General features: G+C 47.0%; 1 protein-coding gene across 1 annotated transcript; it reads right to left on the bottom strand.

The window, feature by feature from the left end:
- Nucleotides 1-16: 16 nt before the first annotated feature.
- Nucleotides 17-21,519, bottom strand: LOC135815613 (uncharacterized). The gene is made up of 4 exons (XM_065328929.1): nucleotides 20,908-21,519; nucleotides 13,038-13,124; nucleotides 10,978-11,204; nucleotides 17-1,730 (listed from the first exon to the last, which is right to left on the bottom strand). The coding sequence occupies exons 1-4, from the start codon at nucleotides 21,076-21,078 to the stop codon at nucleotides 1,100-1,102; spliced, it is 1,116 nt and encodes a 371-aa protein (XP_065185001.1). The 5' UTR covers nucleotides 21,079-21,519; the 3' UTR covers nucleotides 17-1,099.
- Nucleotides 21,520-21,812: the final 293 nt, after the last annotated feature.

Here is a 21,812-nt window from a genome sequence, read left to right on the forward strand (position 1 = left end):
CCATCACATCTTCAAATAATTATGATACGATTTTTCTTTTCGCCGGATAAAAGGCAAATTGAATTGTTGATAAAATAATCGATAACTGAGCATGAGGTGACAAGGAGTAATAGAATGGCGATAAAAGCAATAAGGAAATGTAGAATTGGAATAGTGGACTCGGACGAAGAGCCAAGGATAAATGTATAGAAAAGAAAAAAGGACCAAGGAACTTGTAGAACGTCAGTACTGTCGGTCAGTGTCGTGCAATGTTATCGCATGAGCTGATTGTTTAGTAACTGGTGGTGTTAGTGGACATTATATAGCGAAACTTGTAGTTCCTTGGTCCTTTTTTCTTTTCTATAGAATTGGAATACAATGTAAACAGTGAGGAACAATGATAATATTGTTGTTTCCGAGTAAATTCTCTAAATGAGCGGGTATTCATGTGCAACAAACCAACCATTTCAAAACACTTTCCCTGGATAATCATTCATAAGCCAGGTGCCTATCTCAGAAGGCAGTTTTCATCAGAGTGTGGACCATACAAGGAAATCCCGGCATAGAGTTCTAACACCGAAACGAGTCAGTTTGAGGTTGATCTGAGCATCCTTGATCTAGGTTACCCAAATGCTGCCCCGCTGTAGCAGCACAGCCACACTCACTGTCCGTGATCCGTGACTCCGCACTTGAATAACATCACGGCATGCTATTTGTCACAAACAAACTGTTCCCAGCTCTGGGAACCAATATACGCACGATGCTCGGAGGAGCAGAGCAGGAAAGCCATGGCGAGTACCCGCAAGCATGGGCGGCACAAACTGCAACAGTATGACAGCAGAAAGCACTGACTGTTGCAGGCCAACAGGCACAGCGTTACGGAGCATGTCTTGGCTCTGAAGACCGCCAGAATGCCAAAAGACTAGTTCCAAGAGGACACAATCTGGACCTGGCAGGGGCAGTGCTGCATCGCGCTGCTGTGGAATCACCGGGGAGTGCCATAATAGGCTCCGGGTTTTAAAATATGCTGCATCAACAGTATCTCAGTCTAGCTCTAATTGAGGAGGACGTCACATTTAACTCCTGGCGCACTTGGCCTTTGCTGCAGTAACCGTTAGATTCAGCTGCCCGCCGACTTCTCCAATGCTGACATTGCATTCAGCTGATGGAGTATAGAATTGTAATGGAAGTAATGACTTCTCCATAGCGTACCGTTGAACCCCATCCTGGCCTTGAGACCTTCGGCCAAGAACAGTGCACTCGGATCATACATCTCGTTGGCCCGTCCATAATACCTCAGGTCCCCCAGCTGGTATTTGTGGACGGCACCAGACACGGAACCCCGGTCATACACTCTCAGGAACCAGTCCAGATACGACCGCGTGAAATAGTGGTGCAGACGCAGGACCTTGTACGACCGGTTGACGTTGCGGTTAGTTTCACGCATTACTGGCCGATAGCGTTCGTCAACGGAGTAATACCCACTGTGGAATATGATCTCATGAATATCCTGAATGCCTGCGACGCGTGCCGGCTGCACAATGTTCTTGAAGTTGTTGGACGGGCGACGCATACGGAACGTGTAACCCTCTATCGTGACCATCTCCGGAGGCAACATATGGCTGCTTGTACCAAACCTGAGCCACGCGAGTGACACGCCGCCGTAGGCATCGTATCTCCGCAGCACCTGCGGCAGCTGCGTACCTAATGGCGAGAAGACAAACTCATCCATGTCCAGCAGTGCAATCCACCTACACAGTGACAACAGACAATGCAGCACATGCACATACACACACACACACACACACACACACACACACACACACACACACACTCACGCACTCACGCACTCACGCACACACACACACACACACACACACACACATACATACACACCCACACACACTCTCATGCACACACACACACACCACACACACACACACACACACACACACACTTGTAGTTGCTCACTGTCAAAACTGGTCACGTGGGTCTCCCTGGGAGAGGGGAGAGAGACTCAAAAGGAATCTTGGAAAGATGACTCAATTGGCCATTGAACCACCCAACGGCCGACACCCCCTGAAATCCCCAAAACTCTGGGTGGACTTCAGGCGCGTGCCCCGTATGGGTTCCTGGGTGCCCGGAACCCCCCCCCCCTTTTCGCTGAAAATGCAGGATTTTGCTTAATTTTTTGAAAATTTTCCAGGGGAGGCCCCCCGGAACCCCCCTCCCCTTGAAGGGCACCGGCGCACGCACCTGGACTTGAAATGATCCCACTTATGGGCTCACCACACCTCAGTAAGTGGGTGAGGACCGTTGAAGGTGCAGAAAAAGGATTGACAGCATCAGGGTATCCGTCCCGGGATCCAACTGCAGGTACCCCTGCCCCCAGTGAAGGTAATACTTGGTACTAGTGTGGGTGGCTAAATCAGAGTGAATATTTGTATTTGTATTTATATCATTATCTCATGGCACATCATGATGACGGCCAGTAAAACTGAGACAAGGGTGAAAGCCAACCACAGCAGTAAAACAGATAAAAGAATACAAATATTAAAAAGGCAAAGAAGGCAAAGGAGGAGACCAGGGAGTCGTCAAATACCATATAGGTATTTGACGACTCCCTGGAGGAGACAAACCAGCAGGATATACATGAAACCTATAATTGAGCAGAGATTTTAGCAACAAAATTATCCATCGACGTGCTGGTCTTGGCCTGCGTTGGTAATGTTGCCCATTTGAAACACATAGCAATCAAAGATCGGGATCTAGTGAATAGGGTGGAGGCAGCGCGTGGGAGACTGAATGAGTTCCGGGTATTCCGTGTTTCGGAGAACCAATTATAAGCCTGCATATGCAAAGGTATTTTATTTAGTAATATTTTATGTATGAGAACACAGAGGTGGTACTTATGTCGAGTGGAAAGGGGACTGATCTTGGCAATTTCGTAAAGACTAGCGGAGGGAAAGCGACGATCTTTGTTAAATAAGATTTTAAGGAGCATGCGGTTATGGGTTTCTAGCTTGTTCAATACAGTAGTAGTTATGCCAGACCAAGCAGTATCACAGTAGTCAAGTAAGGGCAATATATAGCAACGATAAAACAAGCGTTTGCAAGAAAGAGGAAGATGTCTACAGTGGGCTTGAAGAGCCCCAAGGATGGAGCCTGTGCGCTTGCAGACATACTGCACATGGGGTGACCACGACAATTTAGAGTCAAAAACAACGCCAAGATGCTTATGCTCTTCAACAATACGAATAGCAACACTTGAAGAAGGAAAACAAAGTGGCAGGGAAGGGGGAGAAGGGGAAATGTACATAGCTGCCGTTTTATCAACGTTTGGCTGCAACTTCCAATCATGCATCCAGGTTATAACCTTGCCAATGCTATCTTGCATGGCTTCGTGCAGTCGTATAGGGCAAGCATTGGAGCAAAGCAGAGCTGTTTCGTCAGCGAAAAGGCTGACACCAGGGGCAATATCAGGGAGGTCATTAATATACAGGAGAAATAGCAGTGGCCCAAGGATTGAACCCTGGGGAACTCCAGAAGTAACGGGTAAAGGCTCCGATAACACAGTTGAGAGGCGAACAAGCTGATGTCGGTTAGAGAGATACGATGAGAGCCAGCCGATAGCCTTGCCATCAATGCGATATACTGTTCGCAGCTTAGCTAAGAGACCCTGTGCCAAACAGTGTCGAAGGCCTTTGCAAGATCGAAGAAAACTAAACCAACATGGTTATGGGCGTTCCGGGCGGTGTGGATGTCTTGCACGAGGCGGGTAACCTGGTACCTGGTGGAGTCACCCCGACAAAAGTCCGACTGTGCTGGCGAAAGTGAAATGCGAACATGATCATAAAATGATGTCATATACAACACGTTCGCACACTTTTGATAAAGTAGAGAGCAATGAGATAGGGCGATAGTTGCTGGGGGTGGTGCGTGGTCCTCTATTTTTGTAGGTGGCCACGACTACCGCAGTTTTCCACATGGCTGGGAATTTCCCTTCGCGAAATGACATATTCAAGATAATTGACACAGGATAGGCAACAGACGAAGCAAGAGCTCTCCAAACTTCGTTGGTAATTCCGTCTTGACCAGGGGACTTGCCAGTTTTCAGATTAGGCCACACCAAGTTATTTCTATGTTTCGCGTCACCCGCCCGCGTACCTTTTCAAATCCTTGCCAAGAAAAAAAAAAGAACCAGTCGATGGCTGTTCTGGCGAACATTCTCTAGCCAGTATGGCAGATCAGAGGTTATCAGCTTCTCGATAATCTTGCATTCCAGGCGATGGTACGTAGAAGGTGCGAGAGATGAAATTTTCTTTTTTTCCAAGCCGTGCGGTAGGCCTAGGGCCTGCTCACCAAGCGAGCAGAGATTCCAGGTGTCAAGGACTTCGAGATTTTTCACGATTGTGATGGAGCGGGTTCCCACTCGACTCATGTCAAAATGCAGAAGGAGCCATCCATGAAATGTCTGTATAGCTCCAGCCCAGTCTGCCAGCTGTCCTGTGACGACTTGTTGTCGTTTTGGATAGAAGTGACAGTTTAGTAGTGGTATTCTGTGTGCAACATGGCTCAGTACACATAGAATGGAGTTTTGTTTTTTCTTCTGTTTTTTTTTCGCCCGCCCGCGTGCCTTTTCCAGAAAATATCCGACGCGAAACATAGAATTAATTTGGTGTGGCCTTACGGAGATATTTCCTCACTTGGGCTGTACCAGTCGGCAATGATAGGAGGGACACAGGTATTGAGGGTGAAGGGGTGAGTGGTGGTATAGGCCACGTAGGGTCGTCAGGAAGTCCAAACGACGTAAACTGTGTGTTCAATATGTCTGCTATGTCTGCGGGATCTGTTACTACCGTGCCGTCTGAAGCTGTCATTGATCGGATCGGCTCCCGACTACAGTTCTTACGGATATGGCGGAGAAATTGATGGAGACTAGGGCGATCATGGGAAGACAGGGTGGCATGAACCGACTGTACATACTGACGATGGAGGGTACGTGACAAACATTTCACTTCGTTACGCTTGCGCTTGAAGGCAATGAAGTTTTCACTGGTTGGATACTTCCTATAAATGCTATACAAATCTCGCTTCAGTTTCACAGCACACTTGAGGTCCGGAGTGATCCAGGGTCGGGATGAATCCCGCATAGAAGAATGAGGCCTAATGTAGTCTCCTGTCCGCGGAATAACTTTGTAAGGCAACAGATGACGATGGAATGCTGACTGTAGTAAAGCATCAAACAGGACAATGGCATCATCAACATCAGAATGCCGATGAAGTAATGACCAGTCCAACCTAGACAAGTCTTCATTCACAACCTGCCAGACACGGGTAGGCACTTGTTTATACCTGTACTGAGCCTGGGGATGGAGGGACGATTTAGCAGTCGCTTGTGGTGTCGAGCACGATGCATAGTTGAGCGTACAAACAACCTGCAGATGATCAGATGTGCCAAGCGGAGCTGCGTGGTCGACTGAGAAGACATGTCGGGGTTTGTTGGTTACCAACAAGTCAAGACACGAGTTGGCACCCGCTGATGAAGTGTATGTTGGGAAACTCACTAGTTGTTGGAGCCCAAGCATTGAAAAAACTGTCTGTAGGTTGGTACCGGCTGTAGAGGTGGAGTCAGAAGAGCACCAATCATTATGTTTGGTATTAAAATCCCCTGTCAGGAAGAAGTCACACTCGTCATAGCAAGAGGACTGTATAGCATCGACCAGCATATCCGAGAAGAAGGACAATTGTTCCACCGTTTGGGAAGGGGGTCGATACATGCAACATACAAGAATAGGGTTAGGGGTGCATTGAGACTTAACTTCCACCCAGGTAGATTCACAGCCCTGACGCTGCAGGTCGGGTCTGTGGAGAATATGTTGAAAAGCATCAGTCCGGACAAGCACGGCGACACCACCATATCCTCTAGTGAAAGAGTGTGCATTTCTGTTCTCGTGTGCTGGTCTGTCTCTTCTGAAACAGGAATAGCCTGGTACATGCACGGAAATAGATGGGCACAGCCAGGTCTCCGTGAGGCAAACAATACTCGACTTAGTGTTCTCCAGAACAATCGAAAGTTCAGCTAATTTATTGACGAGAGACCGACAATTATGGTTATCAGCGTTAGGTCGGATTCTGATCTGGGGTAGAATGGGGTAGCATGCAAGTTGAGGGAAGACATAGACAACATGATTAAGACGAGGAACTATCACCACCACGTTCAGTCACGTTGGTACCGTCGGCAAAGCGCCACTTACGGACGGTGTGGCTAATTGTTGCCGGCCAAAATCCTGTACTGAGTATTTTGCCTTCATCCGTCGCTAGGACAGTCAGTCATGCATATGCTGTACCAAAGATCCGGGATTCGCTAATACTGCAATTGAGCACCTCAACCTCACGGTCCTTGCACCAGTCAGTGATTGCGTTAGCGCTACACTCCATGTGGACATTGCCCACGTAGAACACAGATTTCGCGACTTTTTCTACGCCTGTGAGGATGTTGGGGTTAGCTGGGGCCACAGGCTTCACGTACCGGGACGTGACCCGACACCGTACAACTTCGGCCCAGCCATCCGAACTGCTTCCCGTATATTCACTTGTACTAGTTGTAGCCAATGTTGATCTGGTTGGTGCAGCCGGTGGTGTTTCAGTGCGTGATGAGGTCTGGTGTACATGTGTCGATGTTTGGGAAGTACGGGTACGGTTGGTAGAGTGTGCATTGGAGGGAGGCCGAGTGACGGGGGTTTCCCTCACCCCAGCCCCTCCAGTACCTGAACTAGCTACACTACTGTACGTTGTACTCGGGGTTGTAGATTGTGCAATCAGGTTTGGACTCCCGCCTTCCTCAAGGTGTATCATCTTCGCCACGAGGCCATCAATGGTTGCTTTCATTTCTCTAACTTCAGCCCTCACCATCGTCTACACGGATTTCAAAAGCGTCGACCTCCATTTTGAAAACATGGTGGCTGGCTGCGCTACCCGTAGGCGCACGTGCCCACCGCGTGTCTTAGCGCGAGCTTCGAGCTAAAGATCATGTCGCCCACTCATTTTCCCGTGTTTCCCCATTTCTTCGAACTCGCTCAGCTTTTGCTTCAGCTGTTGCTTCGCTCGTGCTTCAGCTCCACGCTGTAGTCTGAGTTTAGTTCTCTTGTCTTCTTCCAGCAGAATACTGCAAACTCTACAGCACGTCGAGCTTCTCCTAGAAGAGTTTCTTTTGCGTCGAGGCAGACTGTCGATCGTTTCAGTCCTATCTTGCCGTCGTCTCATGAGCGCCCCGGAAAGCAACAGTATCTATTTTCTTGTCGTTCCATTTTCTGGCGAACTCATTCACCTACTACTTCTTCCTTTATGAAAGCTTCAGGTGGCTGAGTTCTCCCACTAGCGACAATCATGCCTTGGAAAAGAACAGGATATTCCTAAGGTATATACAGCCAGTGCAGTGATGTCAGTGTACTGCACTGCAAAAAGCACCTGCATGTACCTGTGTACTGCGCGTAGTTGTTTGTTTTGTCGAGAAAGAATCCCTTTCGCACTCGCGCGGGCCGCGAGGGCGCAGCACGGAAACAGGTCTATTGAATTCATTTCTTGGTCGATTTTGACAACCAATACGTCGTTGTTTTTCTTTTTTCACTGGCTATCTTTTCTCCGCTTCCGAATTGCGATGTCGTCCACCTGGAAAGCCTTGAAGTGAAACGAGTGGAGGCCGGTTTCGGAGGTAATTTTCGGCCAAACGGCAATCAAATCGAAAAATTCGAAGCGGACGATCTGTTGGTATCTATCGAAAGAAGACGTTGGTCCATAAAAAATCTTTGGAAACTACGCCGTATGAACCAAGGAATTACGGTAAGTTTGAGAATTTTGGTACATTAGCTGTACGCTGATTGGTCGATTAGCGCGACCGTTGAGAAACGGGCCAGTGACGCTTTGTACAGCGTTGGTGAGGGCTGAACTTCCCTATCCCTGTCCTCCCTCAGCTGAGGGAGACCATTTCCACAGTTAATGCAGTGATAGTCGAGGACAGTGCACTGATAGAGCTCACTAGCGCTGGCATACCTGATTTGCCGATGTCCATGGCGCGAAGTTGAAGTGCAAGGTCCGGTCGGGCCAACGAGTCCACACCTGCAAGTCCTGACTTGTTGGCCAAGTCACGAATCTCCCCATCCAGCAGCAAGGCCAGGTCCATATTTGAGTTCTCCACCATATTAGGGCTGGGACTTGTTCCAGGTCCACCTATAATTACAAAAGTGGCCGAAAGGCTATTCCATAGAAGGAAATGCAGGAGCTAAAAACTTGCTTCCTCACGGCTGTTCACGTGCAGGCACTTATCAATATGGCGTCGTTCGGTGCGATTTATGTAATATTGTGCGAATAGTACAAATACGCGATGAGTTTGCGTTTTTGCAAGAAACTCATGTCGATCCTCGCGTGGTTCCACGATTTGGGACGCGAAACCAAGAGAAAAGTTTCGAAAGCGCTCGAGCGAGATACTCGACTTTTCGGCAATTTGAGAGAGAAAGAGGGTGGAAAGGCGTCCTGGCCTGCCCAGTTAGCTGTCTTTCCGCTTCAAACTTGCTCGAAGTACTCCTGGCAGTCTGGAGATTGATCTCGCCAGTGATTGTCAGCCTCTGCTTGGCGTGCTCGCATGTACAACATTCAAGTTAGACATTTCGTAATCGTTCAACGCACAATAGGGTAGATATCACAATTTCAAGCTCACTTGGCCGGCTGCTGTCTTCTTCTACAATATCCCACATGCCGACTAAGCAATTTACAGCAGGAAGCAGCCTTCTACACTCAACAGCAACTAAAGGGCCACACCATTTTGTCTTCCAAATCAAGAGAAAACAGGCTCCTGACTCGTCGCGCGTATTTAGAAGTTCACGCGCGTATTCTAATGACACTTGGGGAAGACAACCAGAGGATAGTCCTCTACCTGGGAAAAAATCGATCTAAGCTGGGAAAAAATCGGGAAGGGCTTCTCGGAGCCGAGTTTGTCAGCGACGACACAAGGAGTATTCCAGAACGAAGCCAAAGTCGCACGACACAGAACAAATGTTTCTTGAAGGAAAGGCAGTCATGTGAGGTACGAGCGGAAAGCTTGAAACAAGACGCAGATGATCAGCGTGTTCCCCGGGCTGTCCGGGCTGACTAGTCTCCAAAATCCAGTGGAAACCATGGCCTACTCGTGTTCTGACGATTTGAAAATTCAAATTTTCTTGCCATTGAAGCCCAATCGAGACTTTCGGCGGCCATATTGTTAAGTGGCGTGAAATCGCACAAAAAACAGCCGTGTCCTACTCCTACGACTTTGTGCAACGACCTGATATAAGCTTCACTAGCACCATTGATTACACAAGAGTTAATCTAGCCAGAAGCAGTCCATGGTTAATGATAGCTTGCATAGACCTCGGTCCTACCGGTAGGACCTACCGGTAGGACCATCATACACAGACATGCTGCATGGCCTCTGTTCTAACATTGACCTAAAACTTGACCCTAAACTGTTGCTAAGGGGCTAATGAAGGAGTCCACACATTTTAGACGTGATCGCACAAGGCATACTACGAAATTCCATGGTAACAACCCATGGTAACCATGGAAACGGAGTATGGTATTATGCATTCCACGGCCTTGGTAAGCTGATAAAAACATTAGGACCTCACCACAATTGATGTGCCATGGTCAAAATTCACTTTGGACAGAGTTGCTAGCGCACCGACAGGATTATGTGCAGCCATTTTGACAATCGATAAAATTGCGCATACGCAATGCACTGGACATAATCTTGCATTTTGCGCCATTACTTTGCCTGACAAAGACCTCATCTCAACAATTGTTTCAAAAAAAATTCTCAACCAAAAGCACTTTTGCAGCTCAATTTCTTGGGTCCTACCGGTAGGACCCGTGGTCCTACCGGTAGGACGGTATGCAAGCTATCATTAACAGGTATGTATACTTCAAATAGAAAGTATATGAACCCTGAAACCACACACACACACACACACACACACACACACACACACACACACACACACACACACACACACGCACACACACACACAACACACACACACACACACACACACACACACTTGTTCACTGCCAAAACTGGTTACGTGGGTCTCCCCGGGAGAGAGACTCAAAAACAGAATCCTGGAAAGACAACTCAATTGGCTATTGAACCACCCAACGGCTGACCTCCCCTAAAATCCCCGAACTCTGCCTCCCCCCCCCCCCCCCCCCCCACACACACACACACACACACACTCACACAGAGTCAGCAAGCGCCTACTACTTTGAGGGAATCTTACAAGGAGCAAATATACACATGCGTCCAGCATAGGATATAAACAGCAAAGGCCTTTGGGTGTTTTGTAACTCCATTGCGCTACATACATTATCATAATTATGTTAACCAAGCACAGCACACAATGCCGGAGTGATGTTGTGGGCAGCATTCGATTGGAAAACTCTACAGTTCAGATAATGTTGCCGCAAGGCCCGCGAGGCATCAATAAACGTCTCATAGCACACCTGATGCGGACTGTTTACTGTAAAACCGGAAAATTTCGGAGGAGATTTACTTTCAGTAACTTCGGTACAGGTAATTTTTACCTAAAATAAAACGCGACCTAAAATTCAACCATGCCATGCCACACAGTGTGCAAAATGCAATTTCGGATCTGGAAAACTGGTTTACCGAAATTTTCGCGTCACCGAACAGTTGATTTTGGGAAACACCGAAAATATTACACCAGCGAAAATTCCCGGTTCTACAGTACTGTGTACGGAGAAATATTCGTCTGGAATTTAATTTCGTCTATTTCGTCCAAGGAGCTTTTGGACAGAATTAAATGCCGGACCGTAATGTCGATTTGTCCAGCTTTTCAGTACACTCTTATAATCCATGGACGGAATTTACAACCGGACGCACTCCCTTTCTTTGGAGTTGGACGAAATTATTGAGCGACGGAATGTTTCTGCCTGTAAAGTACTTACTTGGCTTGACAACGGTAACGGGTCAGAGCATCCAGCACAGCTGCCTTCTGCGAGTAGTTCTCACGCACGCCATCGTAGGCAACGCGAAACTGGCTGGGGAAGTCGTGCATCGTGACCTGTCCACGCTGAATGTATTTAGCTAGCTCTTCCTCAGGGGAGTCCGTGCTGTTGTTGTTGTACAAGTAGAAGTGATCAAAGCCGACCATCAAATGGAAATCGATCCATTCCTGAGCAAGGGTTTCAGAAACCGCAAGCATGTTCACACAGACAAACGCGCCCAAGCACGCACGCACGCATGCACGCACACACGTGTGCATGCACAAACACATACAAACACACACACATACAAACACACATTGATAAAGATGTAGAACATTATATAGTTTTGACTCGCCATCGGTCAGATAGACCTTTCCGTAACTACAGGGATACCACTACCCCCACTGGGTCAAGACACGGCTCTCAAAATGGTGGGAGGCGAGCCTTTCAGATTCATCAATGAAGAGGTGAAAGATCGAAAACCTCCTTAGCTGCATCCCAGAAGAGCCCCCCCCCCCCCCCCCTTCCCCCTAGCCCAGCATACAATGAAAACGTTGCGTTTAGAAAGCAGGCCCGTCGCACCGACTTCGGAGGTGGGGCGGCCATGGAAGGGGGTCCGGGGCCCTCCCCCGGGAAAAAATTTCAAAAAATGAAGCCAATTGCAAGCATTTCCGGGCATTTGGTGCCATGTCAGTGTACGGTAACTACAATGAAAGACTTTTGATTCTGCAACAAACCAAGAAGACGCTACAATCGGGGACAAACACTACCCTTCCCGGGAAAAATTCAAAAATTGAAGCCAATTGCAAGCATTTCCAGGCATTTGGTGCCATTTCAGTGTAACTGCAATGCAAGACTTTTTGACTCGGCACCAAACCACGATCGGGGACAAGGATTTGCCACGTTTGTGCTTAGCTGCGATCATCGCGCTTTGTTGCAGTGTGCTCCATAAGGCCATCATTTTTTATATCTATGTTTCGCGTCGTCCGCACGCATACGTTTTGATTTTTTTCGGAAAAAAATCAAAAAAATCAATCATGCACAGTTAGTGTACGATCGTGCGAGTCATTGGTGTTATAATTATGTGGACTGGTTGCATACGGCGAAACTGGGATTCAGAAATGGCCTCGAGGCCAGCGTTGGTAAATCGTTTGTTCGGCATCTGCGAGCAGTATTCTACGAGCTTACAACAGACCGCATCGATCGCCTCAAGCTGAGAGGATGCGTCGTTCCGGAGCTCTTTGCACCGCTGTTGAAGGCTGAGTACAATAATCCAGCGAAGCAAGGGCACCAAGGGTTGCCTCCTCTGTCCAAAGTGATGCAGATTTTGTGCTTCGATGCACGATTTTTCTTTCGGATGTACACCAGGGATGAATTTATCTGGTATCGCATCGCAGTTTGCTACGCAAAATCGATCTACTGCTACTCAAAAATCACAGTGGCACGCAGAAAACTGCAATACATACATGTACAGGCTATCCATGCTTTTTGTAGCTTACGCCACAGTTGAGATTTTGCATAGCAAAAAAAAGAGTAAAAAGTAAATTATCGTGTCCGTTCCCGAAGGGAACTCACGGCGGCCGCTAACACCCGATAAACCCTAGCGGCAGATGCAGCGCCTAACGGTGCGGGTGAGTGGATAAGTCTCACAACCACTGACACAAGTGCCGAAAACGACTCCATTATGCATAGCAAAAACTGCTATGCAAAACATGACAGTAAATTCATCCCTGTACACCATGCACTAGCTATTGAGTATTGTGCTATGTACAGTTCTATACACCTCTGATGAGCCTTTTTTATTATTTTGCAACTTTTTATTTTTTTCCACCTCTCGCATATGATTCTGGAAGTTGAACTGACGCGAAACATAGATAAAAAAATGATGGCCTAAAAAAAATTAAAAAATTAAAAACGGCTGAAAAAGTGCCCCAGCCGCGCCGGCTGTGACGGCCTTGGAAAGAACAATCAATTGGTAACCTTGGGATTAGAGAGTAAACAAGCGGCGGACGGGTACGTACATTCAAGTATGGCTTCATGTTCTTGAAGATGGTCATCATAGCAAGGTGGTATTTCGGTGGTTGTTGACATGGCGACACTGGCACAACCTGTTTGGATCACAGCAAAGTCCAGTACGATTAGTAAAGGGAGATTTCCCTCCCACACAGATCCCATGATCTACACACATTTTGGCCTCATTCTCATCATACAAAAAGCCCACTGTAAACTCCGCCTCCTCATGCTTCGTATCCACACCGCCAGAATTAGCAAACTCCTGTCTGAGCACCTATGTCGACCAGCCTGAAAGTGTCACTCGGATCAATGACCCCAATGCGTACGTTGTCCCTGCCACCAGGCGAGTCTCTGGTGACTGTCGGCCCCACTCGTTTCTGCTGTTAGATAATGGAATGTTCTGCCCCAAAAGTGTAAGTCCCTCGCCTGCCATAGATCATTCAAGAGATGTTTGAAGATTTATTTATGGTTAGCCAGCATCTAGGCTTGGAGTCATCCTGCTAGGTGACTCCACTTTGTTTTTGTCTTTGTTTGTCTTTTGTTCTTTCCTCCTTTTTCCCTTGTACCTCTTTTTTCTTTCTTTTTTTCTCTTCTTTTTGCCAAGTGTCTGGCAGGATTCTGCGACTAGCTTCATGTCATCTGCTTTCTTTCATCTTGTTAGATTGTTAGTGCGTGTGTGCTTTTGCCATCTTGCTGAAGAAACACAGAGGCAGAACAGGATATGGTATGTTTTTTACTTTGTATTTATCTACCGTATCTCCATTACGCGAAGCTGTGTAATAATAATAATAATAATAATAAGTAATAATATTTGCCACGTGAGAATTAACTTTGACTTGACGGGCATCTTGCAGCTTCATCTGCAGCCTTGAAAGTGTCTTGTGCAGTTGACCATTTTCAGATGTGATAATAGACGTCCAATATGCCGGGTTTCGTTTGCTGTCCTCACTTGGCTTCTACTTCGCACCTTTCTCTATTTACCACTCCAGCATCGATGTGTAGTTTACAGCGCAACCTTATCAGTTCACCTCTCTTTCTCTTTGTGACTCTGTTGAATTAGCACTTCTGATAGTTGTGTCTGGCAGGGTTCATAACACCTCCATTCTACACTATTCGGCTTGTGTTACAGGGGCGTCGCAGCCGGTCCGGCCGGACCACTTTTTCGTTCAACCACAAAAAAAGTGCCCAAACTCGATGCAGGATTTTGCACCCTAATTTCACAAATTTCCCGGGGGACACCCCGCGCCCCCCTCCCCCTCCTGCCCAACCACCTCCAACAGCAGTGTTACGCGCCTGTCTTAGTTTGTCACATACATGTATGTGTGTTAGTTGAGTGTATACAACTTGCGCCAGTATCTAATGATAGCTTACATAGACCTCGGTCCTACCGGTAGGACCATCATACACAGACATGCTGCATGGCCTCTGTTCTAACATTGACCTAAAACTTGACCCTAAACTGTTGCTCAGGGGCTAATGAAGGAGTCCACAAATTTTAGACGTGATCGCACAAGGCATAGTACAAAATTCCATGGTAACAGCAAATGGTAACCATGGAAACGGTGTATTGAATTATGCATTCCACTGCCTTGGCAGACTAATAAAAACATTAGTACCTCACCACGATTGATGTGCCATGGTCAAAATTCACTTTGGACAGAGTTGCTAGCGCTCCGACAGGAGTATGTGCGGCCATTTTGACAATTGATAAAATTGCGCGTATGCCGCAATGCACTGGACATAGTCTTGCATTTTGCGCCATTACTTTGCCTGACAAAGACCTCATCTCAACAATTGTTTCAAGAAAATTCTCAACCAAAAGCACTTTTGCAGCGCGATTTCTTGGGTCCTACCGATAGGACGGCATGCAAGCTACAGTAAAACCTGTAACTAGCGACCACCGTGACTAGCGACCACCGTGACTAGCGACCACCGTGACTAGCGACCACCGTGACTAGCGACCACCGTGACTAGCGACCACCGTGACTAGCGACCACCGTGACTAGCGACCACCGTGACTAGCGACCACCGTGACTAGCGACCACCGTGACTAGCGACCAGCCTGGTACTACCGACCACTTCGTCAGGCACGGACGGTCTTACATTCAAAATGCACTGTGACTAGCGACTACCTGCTGAACGCGACCAGCGACCGCCTTTTCTTGTCCCAATGTCGAATTTTGACCCGTAACTAGCGACCGCGATGTAGGAAATCAAACATTGCTCGAAGCTCCTTCTCGAAATGTTGATGATTTTCCATGGTCCTGAAAAGACTGTTTCGATACTACAGCTGGACAAATGAACGCAGTCTTATTTTGACTGTGGAATCAGTGTGGACTGCACTACACCTGTCATAATTTCAAGTGCTATCAAGAACAAACATGATAGGAAACATCTTGGAGAGCGCAGCCAAAGCGCTCTTTGATCGATGTTACTACTCGAAGGAGAAACTAAGACTGAGCGGCTCTCTGTCGAAGTGCAATCACACAGCTCAGTCACCAGGTCACACTGACAGTCTGTGCTGGCTAGCTAGCATGCTACGGTATTATGTACTCACCTGTACGGAACACAGGCCAGGATACGATGGCGGATACTACAGTCTACAAGGAAGGTGCGAAAACTCGCAACATCGCTGCATCACGTACATGTACATGTAGATCGAGTACTGGTACACACCAGCGCAAAGAAAAGCTTCAACAGGGAACTCTTGACTCCTGGCTTCAGAAGTAGGAGCTGAATTTAATAAGGACGTTTAGCAATGCGAAAGTTCGAAAGAAAATTCGAGTCTGGGAATGAGTACAGAAAAAAAGCTCGAAACTTCGAAAACTTGGACGCGAAGTTGCAGTGATTTGCGAAAGTAACTTTCTCTTTTCTCGGTACGCATTTGACTACAGGGAGTAGTAATTTTACAGCGCCTGCTTGAGACTGAGCTGCATATACGGTACGGTACTATAAGATACAAATAACTTCAAGAAAAAGTCATTTCGCATTGCTAAACCTCACAAGTTTTCTTTTTCGAAATAGATTTTCGCGAAATATCACCACCACAAAAAGTTCGAATTTTCGCATTGCTAAACGTCCTTAATGTCTGCAATACAACTTGATTTTCTCTCTCTCTAAGTGCTGTATGAGCTGAAAGAAGAATGTCAGTGCGCAAGTGGTGGGGGATTGCATTATCTGCATTTTGACATACATATCATATAATAGGATCCATATATGGTCACGCGGTGCAAACCTCTAACTAAAGACCACCTGCCACTAAAGACTACTTTTCCGGGCACCAAGGGGTGGTCGTTAGTTACAGGTTTTACTGTATCACTAAATCCTCTGTATAAAATAGTATTCTCTTATCCAACCCTGTTCATTCAACATCTGCTCTCCTCTGATGAGTTCCCCCACTACCTTATGGAACGAAACAAGCTTGTCAGGAGTAACTACTTGCTGCTCCCCCCCCCCCCCCCCCCCCCCCCACGGGCCCCCTCTCACATGTCCAAGAGGTCATACAAATAAATTGAGTTCATGTCTCTGAATACGTACTGCCACAATTGATATTTGACACTAAACAGAGCCTGGGCCTGGGAGACAGAGATCTGAACGGTTGGTTGCAACTCTGAGTTTCACGCTGAGCAATCACATTCAGAGTTGCAACAAACCGTTCAGACTTCTGTCCTGTTCTTTTTCTTGAGACTATCATCAGGTTGTTGTGAGACGATTTTTTCCCCGGTGATAGTCTCAAGAAAATCGATTAGGAACTTGGGCCTCAATTTCAACATATTCTCTTTGTTCTTTGCGTAATGTCCGCTTCCCTGGTACTATTTATCGCTGATTCTATCTGTATTTATAATGTGAGACTCATGCTTTACAGTCCTTTTGATGTGTGAACACAATATGGCCATGTAGCTTCAGTTATCCAGAATATTCATTCACTTGTATCCACAACACTTAACCCGGCCAAGGGTGGCGGATAACAGCCACACAGCTGTACAGCCAATGTATTGAGGAGCGGGAACGTGCAACAGTCTGCTTATACTCAGACATGTACATGTAAGCAGTGCTGTACTGGCATTCAATGACCTGACGTTTCACTTCACTTGCCAAGTTCAGTTGCCAGTACATGTACTCACTGTTGCAAGTTACATGTATGCCTACTGCACCCATGTACTAGTGCCTTGCCTAATCTTGGTTATGCCATGTCACATGATAATCACCATGGTAGAAGCCACTCACGATGTACATGTATTTAGCAGGGCACGTAGGTTAAAGTCAATAAATAGTCGGCGCATATCTATTTTCGACTTTTTTCGGCCTGGTCATGTTATTCATTGCATTCCCAACTCATCACAACCACGCGCTCTTCAGCCGAACCATACAGACACCAGCAAGGACACTTCCGTTGAGAGATAATATTGTTCCACGCCTCTAGACAGCTGTTTCGCTCCCTGTCGGAGCTCATCAGTAGAGGATGATAATGGAGGAATTGAAAATATGGCCGAAAGCTCTGTCGCAATATTTAGTTCTGGTCATGTTGTTGTTTGGCGAAAATTGGTTGCGGCCGAAATTTTGTTTTGCAAGGTTCAGTGTGACAGTGCACAGGCGGCAGCAGTACAGGCCGAAAATTTGATGTGGCCGAAATGGGTTTTAGCCCCGGGAGGCCAACATTCGGAATGGGCCGCGAATTTGTCGACTTAGGGTGCATTTGGTTGGTACGATCTAGAACAGGATCGAACAGCTGGTGCGCATGGAGCAGCCTCATGCCAACCCGAAACGGTACTCCAGAAACAGAGCACATTTTTGTGGAAAATGTGTCAAACTTGGTGCATTCTTCAAAATGTGTATGGGTCACCATGGTCACTTTGTACGGTACGACGAGTCCAACCCAAAAAGCGTATGCACGTGACCATTTGGGACCAAAATCGATGTTCCCGCCAGGTTTCACTGTGAAAAAGTGAAACTGCTTGGTCTGCTCCGGGATTGAGGCCGGAGCAAGCAGAACATGTTCTGGCCGACCCAGAACAGGTGCAGTCCCAACCAAACGCGCTGTTCTGGTCAATCCTGTTCTAGTTCGTACCAACCAAACGCGCCCTTACACTACTAGTTACAGTAGCGTGTTCTTTGCCCTGAAAAGCAGATATTCTCTACGGGGTACCCTCCTAGGTGGGCAGATATATTGACGATAGGTGCTCGCCTACCTAAGAGGGCAGACATTGACGATATGTAGCCGCTTTTTTTTTAGAACTGGCATGGTGCTATAATATTGGTGGTGGCTTGTCACAAGCGAAAGTACCAAGAAAACACATTTATGTGTCTATGTACAAGTACTCTACTCAAGCATACTCATGTACCGTATTATCTCTAATATAAGCACGGTCCTTTATTTTTTCAATGTACCTCCGCTCCGTGCTATTATTGGAGACGTTCCTTTATTGGAGACTGTTCCATTATTATTTCAACCTCATTTCAGAGGCATGTTGCCATGCCAAATTTATATGTCAGACACACACATTTCAGGGTTTTTTCGCCGGTACAGATAATGAATTTACACAGTGTGCTTTTAATGGAGACTGAGCACTTTATTTTTTGAATGCCGCCCCAAGGTGTTCTATTATTGGAGACGTGCTATTATTGGAGACTGTGCTTATATTAGAGATAATACGGTAACTGGAGTACCATACTCAGGTACATGTACTGTCGCTGGAAGTAACACGTTAGTTCAGACTTCAATCTTCAGTCAGTTCAGAGCAAAGAAAAATCTAAGTTTAGGCCATGGTAAAAATTATCTTTGATTCTCAAGTACGCGCGCACCGATTTTTGGCGCCGCACTGATGATTTTTTTTATTTCTATGCATGCATATGTGCGCATGAAAACGGTCAATGCAAAAGGCATGAATCCGGGAGTAGTAAAATACCGGTATTTTTCTACTCCCTGGCCTGAATAATAAAATAATTATATGAACCTGTGACGTACATATGTGTGACCCTATCTTTGGAAATAAAAAACTGTGGGAAATAAAATAAAAAATCGCTCGCTCGCACTGATTTTCACAGGCTCATGACCTGAGAATCAACTTTATTTTTTACCATGGCCTTATAGCCTGTACGGTGTACCTACACAAGTACTACATTGTAGTACTAGTACTAATGCTGTTTTTGCGAATGTGGTTGGTTTCGCCAGCTGGGTACCGGTGCATGTCATAAAATGAAATCAAAACATCCGTACTCAGGTAGGTGCGACCAGCTTCGCTGGTATGTATTCGCTGGTCTTGTCGTCGTACTACTACTAGTACTACTCATGATTGACTCCATACTATTATTACTTATCATTGTAAGGGGGTGATTATATGTGCAGCTCCAGCCCGGGCTGGTCGACAGGCGGGCCAGCCCGCCTGCAACGGGATCTCGGGGTTGTACACAAATCCACACAAAACCTGTGGTGCGTTTACATGGCAAGCGGGCTGGCCCGGCGAGGCGGGATCCCGCCTCGAGGCACCCGGGATCCCGGCTAGGCGGGCCAGAAAAAGCACACATAAACAGACCAGCCCGGGCCAGAGTTATATTATTATGGTGTGTACACTGCGTTCATACTACAAAATAGGTACTTTTACCTTTTGGGGGTAGCTATAAAGAGGATTCCCGATATTGTCTTGAAAATCTATGAAGCTTTTTGTACAGCAACAAGAAGGACGTACAGTGAGCACTGTTTATTTGTCGACATGCATGATTTACATTAACGTGGAAGGGGAACTACTTGCAAAATACTTTGATATGGACAGCTAAAAATGTGAAAAACAGGGAAAAGAAACGAGGTGATACAACACACCAAACATGTGCCACAGCGCGAAAAGAAATCAGCAGAAGAATACTTCAAAGTACATTGTATGAGAAAAAAAGTTTTTAGGTATAACCTGAGTATGGCCTGCAGCCCTGCGTTTCAGCCCGGGGCAGCACACTACAGTCGTAGTGTATTTGCTACATACTCACAACGGGCTGGCGTGTGCTCAGCGCATATAAACTCACTGCGGGCTGGCGACCAGCCCGGCCTTGCACATGTAAACACCCTTGGCGGGCTGGCCCGCTTGCTCCAGCCCGGGCTGGAGTTGCACATATAATAGGCCCCTTAGACGGCTCCGGGAAACTAACTACTACTAGTAACAGTTACTTGTAAACTAAGTTAGTATTCGTCTAACTAACGTGTTACTTTACTTGGCTCTCCATCCGAGTCCAATCTCCATACGTTACTAGTATAGCGTGTACGTAATCGCTCAGTCTAGGACTCAGTCTCCATGGTCTCAGGTCTTGGAATAGCAAGCCGGAAGGTGCAATCGCGATCGTTTCCGGTACCGAAAGGTGAAACCACCTAGCGCCTAATTACACAATTTTCACACTTTTTCAGTCACTTGACGAAGTCAATACATGTGCAACCTGCAATCAAGAAAATCTCAAGTCATTGACTGTTGACTAAGTCTTGAACAGCTCTCAGCTCGGCGGAAAGGTCGGATTGACACAAACTGGTTGTCGGAGCTGTCAGCACATTACTGACTGCACCGGTCTGATGCCGATCAGCATTTCTCCGACGGTACAAACTGATATGCACACGCGGCCTGATCACAAACGCGCGCACACACACAAGCGCGCGGGCGAGCAACACAGTCCGACTCCAAGAGCACCCTGCTAGCGTTACCGACAACGAGAACCTAACACAAACAGCGCACCACGCCATGCAGCAGGCTTCAAAGACAACACGACATGCATAGATCCCTGTAGCGCTAGCTCCAGCGCTCAGCGGCGATCAAGGCAAAAAAACTCATAGTCAAAACGAGAGAGAAGCTAGGAAAGTATCGTATGATTTCGTACCAACAACACACCATTCAGTGCACTCACCCGCATTCCGTAGAATCGTCTAGAAAGTCCGCTCAAACTGAACACTCCGCGCAGTTCAGCTACACCGATGGCGACCGTCAGCAACACGGAAATTCCTATCAATGGGCACAGGCAACTGATACTGCAACGTGCTGCCGCCGCTCGAACTGAGAACGGGCTGCCGAATTGCATCGTGGCGACTACCTGTCGCTACAGAAGTGCACAAAAACTAGCGACTCTATCTTCTTTCCCGATGCGGCAAGCTAACCTACAAATAATTGTGCTGTAAGTCTTGCTAACAAACTTACTTCGTCGATTGTGTCATCATGGTCATGCGCAACCGTAAAATACTAGTACTTATAGTAGTACTATACTAGTAGTAAACTAATCTTCCTCAATGGACAATACCTCATTTTTCTAAAAGCACTTGCACTCGACTCGTAGATCTGGTAGATCTACTCGCAATATTTTAGCATGACACTATCATCATGATCATCCATACTCATAGTCATACTATTACCATTACTACTACTAGTACTAGTACCGTAAAATCCCGCCAGAGCGCCCCTACCTCCTCGACGCTTCAGGCTCAGGTGGTCCCCTCCCGGCCCTCCGAGGGGAGGATGGGCGAGTCCTGCTTGCCGCATTCAGTGCTACATGAAAAAGTACTCACCCTACGAAAACTGTTCGTGCATCTCGTACACCGACCAAAGCCGGGCAACGGTCAAGCAAGAGCCACGAGTCGTACAGACCCGTCAAAACTCGGGTTTGTGCGATCCCTAGCCCTGGTCAAGAGGGTACCGGGTGGGCACTGTTGCGTACACTTCCAACGGGGTTGAACACGCGTCTGCAGTAGAGGGGACGGCTCGATACCGGGACCCTTTGACAGCCAAATTTGTATAGACCCCGGCCAAACCGATCATCAG

Source organism: Sycon ciliatum, chromosome 4, assembly GCF_964019385.1.
Source record: "Sycon ciliatum chromosome 4, ocSycCili1.1, whole genome shotgun sequence".
Classification (NCBI taxonomy): domain Eukaryota; kingdom Metazoa; phylum Porifera; class Calcarea; order Leucosolenida; family Sycettidae; genus Sycon; species Sycon ciliatum.

What these genes read in the sequence shown, in the direction of transcription:
- LOC135815613 (XM_065328929.1), bottom strand. Translation starts at nt 21,078, where the DNA reads ATGCAATTCGGCAGCCCGTTCTCAGTTCGAGCGGCGGCAGCACGTTGC. An exon ending in GACGATTCTACGGAATGCGG is followed by an intron (nt 13,125 to 20,907) that starts GTGAGTGCACTG and finishes TGATCCAAACAG; the next exon opens with GTTGTGCCAGTGTCGCCATG. An exon ending in CGTTACCGTTGTCAAGCCAA is followed by an intron (nt 1,731 to 10,977) that starts GTAAGTACTTTA and finishes GTCACTGTGTAG; the next exon opens with GTGGATTGCACTGCTGGACA.